The 11,877-nt window shown below is 36.0% G+C and overlaps 1 protein-coding gene across 1 annotated transcript in view; it reads right to left on the bottom strand.

Annotated features, from left to right (window-relative positions):
• Positions 1–648: 648 nt before the first annotated feature.
• MS3_00008280 (uncharacterized protein) overlaps positions 649–11,877 on the bottom strand; it is a 37,814-nt gene continuing 26,585 nt past the window's right edge. The window contains exons 8-10 of the mRNA XM_051216642.1: positions 11,067–11,286; positions 5,930–6,016; positions 649–3,166 (exon numbers count right to left, since the gene is read on the bottom strand). Coding sequence (XP_051065232.1) covers positions 2,966–3,166; positions 5,930–6,016; positions 11,067–11,286 — 508 coding nt within the window. The 3' untranslated portion in view covers positions 649–2,965. The remainder of the gene's footprint in view (positions 3,167–5,929; positions 6,017–11,066; positions 11,287–11,877) is intronic.

Here is an 11,877-nt window from a genome sequence, read left to right as displayed (position 1 = left end):
TTCATCAAAAAATACCATCCGCACGCATCATCAGAACCCAAGTCAGGCACAGAAATCAACAAAAGGATCACCCTACTATACATAAAAGACATATTGGAAACCGCAACGAGACTGCTGAAAACCTTGGGAATATGTGTGACACACAAACCGACAAAATCACTACAATCAATCCCATGCAAACCAAAGGATGAAATGGCAAAAGAGGACAAATCAAACATCAGCTACAAAATGAATTGTGTCAACTGCGAAAAACACTACATCGGACAAAGTGGACGTCCCGTTCACCTTCGCCTGCATGAACATCAATTAGCAGTCAAACGCCATGATATCTCTTCACTTATATCAATACACGTGAACAACTACGGACACTCATTCGATTGGAAAAATGTAGAAATCTTAGACAAAGGAAACTCCAAAAACACCAAAGAATTTTTAGAAGCCTGGCACTCAGATCAATCAGCAATTAACAAACATATTGAAATCAATCCAATTTATTAACCAATCAGGAAAATCATGCATAAATATAGGAACAAAAATCAAACCAATGGGAGACACAACCAAAACAAAGAAGTAAACAATGACAAACTTAAGGTCAATAAGAGCCAATCAACATCGAGGTGTACAGGACAAGCTGTGAACCACATGTGGAGAAATTCGAACACTTCACTTCTATCTGAAGTTTGTACTGATGATGATTTCGTTCAGAAGAACGATGAAAGCTCCACGACCAAACCATCCAGCTCAGAGAACAAAACTCCATGAAAAAGAGATTCTGTATATATATTTGGAAACAAGAACAGCTCTTTACAAAAGGTAAAATGGTTTTCTGTTTTGACTGACCAATATGGCAATTCGTACTATTCAACCTACTTCATAATGACTCTTTAGCAGTCATCATCTTGAGAGAACAAAGAAGTATTAGAAAGTGATTGTGAACTACAGTTCTGGGTCCACAAGAATATATCACGTTTTCTCTTGAAAGACTCTCGAAAAGTCGCCTTTTCCGTCTCAGCAAGCAGAGAAATTCAGAATTTAACCACTCGCAAAGTGTAGAATGTGTTCCTTCGGTTCATTAGTATATGTTGTGTCTCTCAGTCAGTCAGCTACAACGTAAGAACCCGCACATATGTGCATCGGTCCAAGTTGCAATATTGTTGAGTCCCTAATTTCTGAGTGTTACTGCTAAGTTTTGTTAGGATATCCAAGCGTGTTTAGGATGCCATAAGTCATTAAAAGGCCACGCCCAAGCTCTAATGGATAAAATTTCATTGTCTTAAGACGCTCTCTATGAGGCATGAATTTGCGTGATTTTGTGGCTCGCCGATGTACACATTTCACAGTATCTTTAACTATGTGAATTGAGGGGAAAACACTTTGCTCCTATACTCCCTTCTTCCGGTAATGACTTGTTTGACATAATATACATTGAGTTTAACTTTAAAAAACGATTAGGATGACAACTGATGTACAGGATTATAGCTTACATCGATCAATGCGTCTGAAGTATCTGCCTTTAATGAGAATATCCCAAAAAGTGTGTTTAGACAGGTTGTTGAGAGTACAATGCAATATGCGGGATTGTGATTTTACTCCAAACTGCAAAACGCTTGGCCCAAATCTTTCTGACATCGCTCAAAATGGCAGGTATTCAGAATAACAGAAAGGAGTGAAATGACTGACCCGTCCCTTAAGTATATGCCTAATTCGTCCCAGCACTGCTGACGTCATGGCATTCCCCAAATTGAAAGGTGTTTTGATAAAACAACATGAATCAGTCTCTAAAGTAAAAGTGATTGAATAAGGGACTCAGAGGTAATTGACTTCGATCACAAGCAGAGGTAAGTAAATACGCAGCTACGAAACTGCTGGCTGCAACAAGTTCTTCTTTACCCATAAAAATTCAACCTATTTGTGGATCAGTGCTTCTCCATATGGAAGACAAAAACGAGGATCGACCAGTCCTTGAAAAAGAATTCTGGTGTTCGTTGAATAAAACATGTCATCAGAACATTTCAGTCTCATTGACTACTTCAATCCACATCGTTGTGGTTTGACGACTTTAAAACGAAAATGTCCGTACCAGAAGTTCCGCCAGAATACTACTCCATATTCTTGTTGTGGATTTCACCAACTCGCTATCGAAAAGTAAACAAACGTTAGAAACAACTAAAGACTTATCGCATACATATCTCAGAAGTGTGAAATGGCATGCTCCTACTATGTTTCTTGGCTAACTAGTGAAGTGCAGGCAAACAACCGATTATTCACGACTGACTGAGCGAAAAAACTGTTGGAGATACCTCACTTATCAGATATGATCAGAGTTTAGACAATTGTTCCTCAACAATATGTCATCGACAAAAATCTGGACATTCCGTTAGCCAAGTAATTGGACAATCGAATAATGCTATATATGAAAATGCTAATAAGTTCTTTGAACTAAATACGTATTGACGCAACAGGATTATATTTAGCAGTGGCATGGTCATCGTTCCATTTCAAATTAATAAACGTGTATTGAGTTCTAGGTCTCTTATCATCACTTTGAACACCACAATGTCGCTCAATAAGACACCAAAAACATGAAACAGTCGTTCATACAGACGTTTTTGCGAACCATCGATAATAATCACAGACGTTTATCAAAAACCTACTATTAAAGTCGTAATGTGGGAATCAAGCACAAAAGGTAATATAGATAAACAGAACACAATAATTCTGTCTCGTAGCTAAGTTCGAATTTGACAATATAAAACAGACAGATAAAATCAAAGTGGTATGATACTATAAGATTGGGGCATCCAATTACAAAGCATGCCAATTTCCAATTTTTCTTTTCAAAATTACAAATATAACAATGGTAAGGAGCATAAACAGTAGCGTCTTATGACAAAATAATCAGAATCAAAAATAGAAGTAGGGAGATAGACAGCTGGTCAAGTTTCGTGTTGAAATCCACTACATATTAAAAAGGTTTGAAGTCAATGAACAGACGAATCATGTGAAACGTTGCAGCAGGTTTATCTCGTGGCACCATATGTCCTGCACCTCGTACAGTGGTATACACCAAACTAGATTCATTGTCTGATAGCAATTTCCAGTATCCGCCGATCTGTTTAGTACCATCTTTCTCAACATATAACCAAGGTGAACGGGGAGATATGGTCTAGAGGTTTACAACAAATTTGAAATAATGATGAAGAAACCTATTTGTTTGGATGATTATTAGGCACAAATTTACATACTTTGCTTCGAGCCATACTCTGTAAGGGCTAGTAAAATAGCTTCGCCTCCTGAACAGGAAGTGGGTGGGGCAGGGTTTGGACCCGAGACATTGTGGCTGAAAAAGTAAACTGCTTCAGCAACAAAGACTAACAAGTTGCGAAGAGTGGTGTCCCATATTACTTTCATGCATATGAACACCAGTAAACGGTCAAGCGTGACGATGTATCATCGCTTATATCAACAATATACGTGAATAATTGTGGATACACGTTCAACTGAGACAATGTTGAAGTCTTTAGTATACCGACTTCGTGTCCTGTGTCAAGGAGATGTCTTGCGATAGCGCTGCTAAATGCTTTTAGTTCGTTTGATCTCAAACCCTTCGGAATATGTTCTTTGAATCGGACATAGGCTCTCCTTTCTGTTCTATTGTATCGGCAGTACATATTCTTTCTGTTCTGTGAAACAATATTTTGACAAGTGCCTTTCTATAAATGATTGGACAAAAACTGTTGAAATTGAGATAAATCCCATTCTATGTGTCTTTCTTCTAAACTGAGCGTTGAACTCTGCCATCGTTTCTTCATTTCATCGCGATATTGAGAAAATGGAACTTGTTTTCTTTTTCATGTTCCATAGTGAAATGAATATTTGGATGAGCTTCATTGAAAATTTTTAGCAGATTTGTTGCGTGTTGTTGATTGTTATATACAATGAAAGTGTCATCAACATACCTCGAATAATACATCATTTCATCAATCGCTCCTTTGAGCTTGGTTCTTTCGAGGTTAGCCATGAAAATGTCTGCTAGGACGGGGCCTAACGGACTTCCGATTGCTACATCATCGGTTTGTCGGTATATAGTATTGTTGAATTGGAACTGAACATCTTTTGTACACAAGAGTAATTGTCGTTTGAATTCTATTGCTGGTAGAGGTAGGATATCAGGATGGTGACAAATTATGTCTATGGTTTCAAGAAGTGGTATTTTTGTAAACAATGATGTCACACTAAAAGAAACCATAAAATTACCAGCAATATTTATATGATTCATGCTGTCAGCAAATACAAATGAATCCTTTAGTGTATAGGTGGCTCAGTTTATAAGAAAGACACATGGAATGGGATTTATCTCAATTTCAACAGCTTTTCTTCAATCAATTATAAAAAGGCACTTGTCAAAACATTGTTTCATAGAACAGAAAGAATATGTACTGCCAATACAATAGAAGGGGAAGTTATGAATTTCAAAAATGTTTAAGGAATAACGGATATCCATTGAGATTTATTGAGAAATATGGAAAACATGAAGATAAAATACCCAAAGAAACTACAGTAAATAAAAAACCTGTTTTTATTCAACTCAAATTCAAAGGTGACTATGTCACAGGATCAATCAATATGAGACTAAAAACTGCATTGACAAAAACATATCCTGCAGCTAAAGTGATTATCCTGTCCAAAACAACACGTTCTTTGACACAATCAAAGGTCGACAGGTATCCCTTTCATGTTACCACCAACTGTGTATACAAATTTATATGTATCTGCCAAAGCAGTTACAGTGGTAGAACAGATTAACGGAAGACAGAGAGAGTATTATTATTATTATTATTTTAACACAGATATTGGTACAAGGAGGCACCAAATACATATGAGCCACACAAATCTCATTCGATATATGTGAGGGCTGTGATACTGCCCGGGTGCCCAAACCGAAGCAGACGGTTTTCTTAGGGAACCACTCCCTCAGCCTTCGACCTGAAAGTCTGATCCACAAGGCAGTGGAGCATCGTGAGGAGATGCAGTCCCATGGAAGCCGCTGACCAACAATTGGTTCATACGCTATCTGTTCCCGCATGATACTGTAGCCCATGTGCACCATTGGTTTGGAATCCGGCTAAAACGCCGGACATTCGCTTTTCGTCCTCTCATTTTCGTAAACAACACCCCCGCCGCCACGAGGTAGTGAGTAGGACTTCCCTGGCAGAGGCTATATACGCATGGCCTTGTGAGAGCATTTCGAGAGGGAGAGCGGACTCTCCCCACTCTCGGCCGTACCAGGGCATTTGGACGCCCATGTTTGAGTGAATAGTTTCATGGTATTTGGTGCTGAGTTAATGTAAGATATGAAGGTAGATGAATATTCTTGTAAACTTTCAATAGAGTCGGGACATAAAATTGATTTGAATGGCACAACAGTCCCTCAAAAATATCTTAATTTCCTACAAAGAAAGACTAACAGTCGAAGCCCTAAATATATGACCATATAGTATCAATAACAGAGATAGAATACGATTAGCTGTCCTATGGCAACTAATAATTAATAAATAAAACTAAACTCATTATTTCATTTTATATATCACTTATTATTTGAATAACGATAATTACATTTAACTTTTCCAATCAGTTGTCTTATCTGAATATTTTCACAGTTGAAATCACAAGTTGATCTAAGCTACAATATCATTGAAAACCTGGAAAGTTAATTCATCCTAGTATAGGACTTCTCAGCAGTGTCCATTCACGACCTCGCACATGGGACTCGAACCCAGGACCTAAGGCGTCACGTTCCAACATTTAACACAACTAGACCACTGAGCCAGCATCCAACTGTGTTAATCGATATTTTTTTCCTATTTAATGTGAACAATGAGTTTATTATTATCATTATTAATAGTATTTCTTTCATTGAATAACATACCGTTAGATTTAAATTATCCACAAACCATTCATCCCCAAAATAATTACATGCCATATCAATATCACCATTATATATTAAAATAAAAATCTACAATTGAAAAGGTAAAATAGTTCTCATTCATTTATCAAATAATGTTCTTTTCTAGTTGAAAATCTCTATTATTTCAATAATCAATAGTTTTGTTATATTCATTAATCTAAACAAATTTCTGTTCCAAAAAATAAATAAATAAAAATAAAGAATCTTTTGAGTGGTTAAGATCATGAGTCAGTTGAAGCTAGACCACTATGGAAAACCTGGAAGCACTGAGCAGCCATTTCGTCCTATCGTGGGACTCCTCAGAAGTGCACATCCACGATCCCGACTCGTAAGATTCAAAGCCAGAACCTGTAAGTCTCGCGTGCCAGCGCTTAACCATTAGACTACTAGGCCGTTTGAAATCCAACGGTGTTAATGTCTAACTTCAACTAATCCACAAAATTTTAGTGACACATTCACCATTGTCTTCTTCAGTGAGTTACTATCTCACAACAGACCTAGTTGAAGTTCACTGGTCACTACTTTTCACTAGAACTCCAGGATATACCTTGTGAAGCCAGTCACTAGTAAGCATATGTTGATTAATATCAGATCTTAAAGGTAACATTTCAATAAACAATAGTTTTGTTATATTCATTAATCTAAACAAATTTTTGGATTGAACAATTATTTACAATAATCTCATCATTATGAGATTAGACTTTATAATTATAAGTCTATAACTATTAATGATATTTTACAAAGGTCAATACATAAGGCATATTATTAAGATAATGAACATAAATACATCTAAATTGTATTCATTTGTAAATTATAAAGATTAAAAATAATTTAGACGAAAGTATCAAATTCTAATCGGAATACAATAGGAGTATAGCAACAACAACATCAACAACAACAACAACGACAACAAAAATGAAAATTATAAACAAATGGTAAGAATAAAATATATAATACGAGAATTGTATCTTGTTAATTCAGGTAATAATTGATCATAGTAATAATAATATTGTTGTGTGAATATACTATGTAATAAGAAGAGTGTTATCAAGGTTTTGATGGAGTTTTATTCTCTGAGCTGGATGGTTTAATCGTGGAGTTTTCATCATTCTTCTGAACGATATCATCACCAGCACAAACATCAGATAGAAGTGAAGTGTTTCATAGTTTGTTCTGTACACCTCAATGTTGATTGATTCTAGTTGTGCTGATGATATCGTTCAGAAGAACGATGAAAACTCCACGACTAAACCATCCAGATCAGAGAATAAAACTCCATCAAAATCATCTACTTGAGCTACAAATCTTCTCCACCATCTCAAAATTATATGTGTTATCAAGGTATTCACAATAACAAAGGGATCATGTGAATTGGGAAAGATGAATGTGAAGATTAAGATAGATGTAGTCAAACAAATGAGAGAGGGTTAAGAGGTTTATAATATCCAGTTTAGGTAACTGGTGATTCAAGGTGAACATAGAGGCTAGAGAATGCTTCTACTATTTTGATATGATGTTCATTATCTACCAGCTGAGTAAGAATAGTACTGTTGATCGATTTACTAACTCCATTTGCGAATCACGCTGGTACATGTTCACGAACACGCAAGGATAAAGCCCTCTGAGTAAGCGTATGTAACTAGCTCCACAGCAGTTGAATTGGTATACATACATGAAGGAGCTCATTATCCGTAACCTAACCTTGATTTGTTGTGTAAGTATTGCTTTGATTGAGAAAATTGTACGTAACTTGACGTCGTGAAACGTCTTTTCAACAGTCCTTTTCAGTCGACGTGTTAAAATGCCACTAGCTATGTCCAGTTTCAGATATAGGGATTTTTACTGACTGAATCACAATTTCTTCTTTTTTCACTAACTTGTACTAAGAATTTTATGACAAAGTCATCCGCATAGCCTTTATTTCGTAATGCGATCTTTGGTATATCTATTTCTCTGTTTACACTATACTCAGAAAATAATAGCTTGATTCTATCGCTGAAATAATTAACTAAATTCATTTTATATTGAATAGGTGTGAAGCTTTGGAAATAGGTATACTGACCCGTCCCATGTACTCTTTCTAAATATATTTCGCTTTATGGAACCGCCTATCCTTCTAGAAAGTAGGACATGAAGCAAAGCTATATTATTGTTTTTCACCTCTTCGCGTGTGAATATAATAGTTGGATGGATGTTATTGAAACAGTCCAACATCTCTTTCTTGTCGATATTTTCATCACATATGATTAGTGTGTCATCTATGTATCTACAGTGATAATCTAGCTTATTTAGGATGTCTTTCAACAGTTCGTTTTCTAGTCTGGCTAGAAAAATGTTAGCAAGGATCGGGCCTATGAGTGATCCCATTGCTACTCTATCTAATTGTCTGTAAAATTTATTGTTAAAAAAAGTTGTCATTCATAGTACATTTTAAAAGACGTTCCTTCATGTTATCTTCTGAGATCGATATCTCTATTTTATTTTCTAGCAATTGTTCACATATGTAATCGATAGTTTCAGTCAGAGGAATGTTAGTGAACAAAGATCTTGTGTCTGGTGATAATATGGTTTTGCCACTTATATTCAGATTTTTTATTCTATCTACAAAATCCAATACGTCTTTAACGCTGTGCCTAACCAATTCTTGATGTAATGAGTCTAATGATTTCGCCAACCATTTCGCTGTTGAATGGTATGCTGAGTTTGACATGTCCAGAAAAGGGCGCAAAGGAACCTCAGGTTTATGAATCTTAGGTAGGCCAGAGTAGAAAGCTTGATTCCATTGTAGGTATACTCACAGATGTACTGAGGTTGTTTTAAATGTTTTAATGCTATAGTTAATTGACGTTCGGTCACTACATGACCCAAGCTTTCGGAATTTAGTTTGGTTACCCAGCAGGGTATTTACTTTCTCTACGTAATCTGTCTTATTTAACATTCCGGAGCCCAATCCTTTATCAGGTTAAGTAATAATAATATGCTCATTTGATTTCAGTTTCCGGATAGCCTCGCAATGTTTATCAGTCAATAAACTAATTGTGCGGTGTTTGTTGTTTCTACATTCGTTACAGCAATCAACCAGTGAAGTCTTGAATCTTTCATGTGCAACCTTTGTCGTGAGTATTAAGTCTTGTGTTTGGGTAAATAGATTCTCAAACTGAACATCAGTCTTCAGATGATCCACATGTCTACGACTATCACAAAACTTAGCGCAAACAAATGCGTACTCGAGCTAGAACATGATCCATGTCTACACGTGTGCTCCAACATGAGTGACAATCTTCTATCTAATTTAGATCCGTTCGTGATTCCAATGAAGCTCAAAAATTTCCACAAGCGCATACTGACATTTATGTTTTGTTAAAATGTTTAATATTTTGTACATAAATGTTATTTTGTGAGAATAAAAAAATTTGATGTTCAATCATGAGGGGAACTTACTTGTAGTCAGTATTTTGATCTTGTTGAGTCGGCTTCCGAGAACTACAACGAAGCCTCCAGAGGCCCTAAAGGAGCCGAACGGTTTCCAACTAATCAGATTATGATGAAGCTTCCTAGAATACCAACGTGGCATGATACTATTGGTCAGTAGCATGTTAATATCTATAAATACCTGTGGTTTTCTGCACATTTTGATTCTTACCAAGTAAAAACTTCTCCAGTTTTCCTTCGGTCTTCTGATTTGCGACGGTGAAGTTCTAACGTTCGAGTGTCGTAGGTGTAACCGTATTCTGCGTTAATCAAGTAGCGAATCTAGCAGGTCTCATTAGCAGTTATCATGCAACTACAACATATCGATCAACATTCTTCTTTTTCATCTCAACTATCGAAAATTTGTTCGTTCTAATCATTAAAATCCTTCTTCACAACACTGATGTTACGAAGTGGACTACATTTTGAGATGACCAAGTACGATTTCCTTACACCAAATAAATCATGTTAATAAACTGTTGCTTTCTTATATTTATGCACATACATTCAGCAAATCAAATTGGTTGAAATAATTAACTGAAGCTCACTAATCAAGTTTAGATTCGTAAACTCGTCGGATATTAGAGCGTAGTTCTGTATGTAACGTCAAGAGTGTGGTTAAAACCTGCCGCAAAAGTCGAAGCGAGTCAAACAATGTATTGCGAGCTGGTTACATAGTAGACAACTTTGACCATCACACAAATTTTCTTTAGAATCAATGAAGTCCTTTTATACTTTGAAAGTCAGCTCTCGCTCTCTCTCTGATTCCATAGGGTAAAAACTCGGTGATCGAAGACGGTAAATTAAACCAAAATGCGAGCTGAGAGGGTTACACCATCAGAATAACAATATCTTTTTGGTTAGAAAAACCAATATTACACTCAATTTTCATTTTTGTGGTAGGATCATTCTTTACTGATATCATCATCCCTCGTCAGCTCTTTCACACACACACACACATACCGCTTCTTCGATAATAGGCACTGCCTAAACCAAACTTCAAAAAGAAATTTACAATTCTATATGGAAGCAACAAACCAGAATATCGTATCATTTCGTTGCCATTCCATTTAACGGTGAAATCAAGGACACAGTAACAAAATGTTGAGTAATTTACGACTGTTGATAGTTCGGGATTCAACTGTATTCTCGCTGAACATTGATTAAACAACCAAGTTCCGACTACAGCCCTATCCGATTGAGTTTAGGGCAACCAGATATCGTATCGTATCGCCGGTTGTTAGGTGATCAGAGGTGGTCAAGAGGAAATCCTGTTTAACGCAGGTCTCGTACAAATTATCCCTTATCATCAACAACACATAACTGTAACCTCCAAGGAACGTATAGTTTATAAAACATTCGAACCCATGTCATCCAGCTACACAATTTGTGATGTTACCATATGGTTATTAGAGCCCTAACTAGTCACTTTTAAGTATGGATAATCTACAATTGGTTAATCATTCACATTGGACACTTCTCAGTGACTAATCAAATGTATCACTAGCTTATGTAAACAATTGCAATGTAACTCAGAGAGCCGGTTACTCCAACCTGTACTATATAGATAGGTCTCGTTGATTGAACAAATAGCAAAAGCTAAAAGTGTGTACAAAAATAAACCTACCTTGGATTTAAGCAATTTCATATACTGCTCTGTAAGATCATGATAAATTCGAACATAATTGAGGTTAACTGTTTCACTGCAAAGATCCCATTCTTTCGGTAAATCAAGTCTTACATTAATAAATCGACGTACTATTGGTGAATTTAAATAACTACGAATCACTGTATCATCTACACATGGTACAACTAAACGAGTAGTCAGATTATGGCGTATTAAAGAACTAAAATATAAAAAAAACGGAAGTTACGAAAGATTGAAAGTAACGAGAGAAAAAGAGATAGGTGAATTGAATAGTAAGAGTTTTGGAACTGTAGACTTACAGGGATTATCGTTACTATCAATGAGTGTTGTGTTGTGATATCTTGAATTAGTTATATTCAGAAAGACAATAACGATATGTATCGTAGGATTTCTTGGTTTTGTTTGGCTTTTCTTTAAGTCGTAAATCTTCACTTGAGATATTTCCTTACCGTTGTGAAATTGTCATCAACTAGATCTGTTCTGTTTATTCCTTGTTATACTACAGAATGATTAATCGATAAACACTAGCTTCATATTTTTTGGTGTCTGTACTGATCCATGTGTCAATAAACAAACTTATAATGATTAACGCCCGGAGGATGAAGTGTGTTGTCCGTCTTGTGAATTTCTCGTAATTGTGCTGATATGATAAGGCAACTTGGAGCAATGTATATTAATCCTGGGCACTAAATATTATTAGTATGATTGAATAAATTGCATCTCGAGTCTTTGTTTTAGTCATCACATTTCAGTATACTAAAAACACTATTAATAAGTGTACATATGATCG

This window comes from Schistosoma haematobium, chromosome 6 (genome assembly GCF_000699445.3).
Source record: "Schistosoma haematobium chromosome 6, whole genome shotgun sequence".
NCBI classification, from domain to species: domain Eukaryota; kingdom Metazoa; phylum Platyhelminthes; class Trematoda; order Strigeidida; family Schistosomatidae; genus Schistosoma; species Schistosoma haematobium.
Note: the sequence above shows the minus strand (reverse complement) of the source record. Positions and strands in the feature narration are given on the sequence as shown.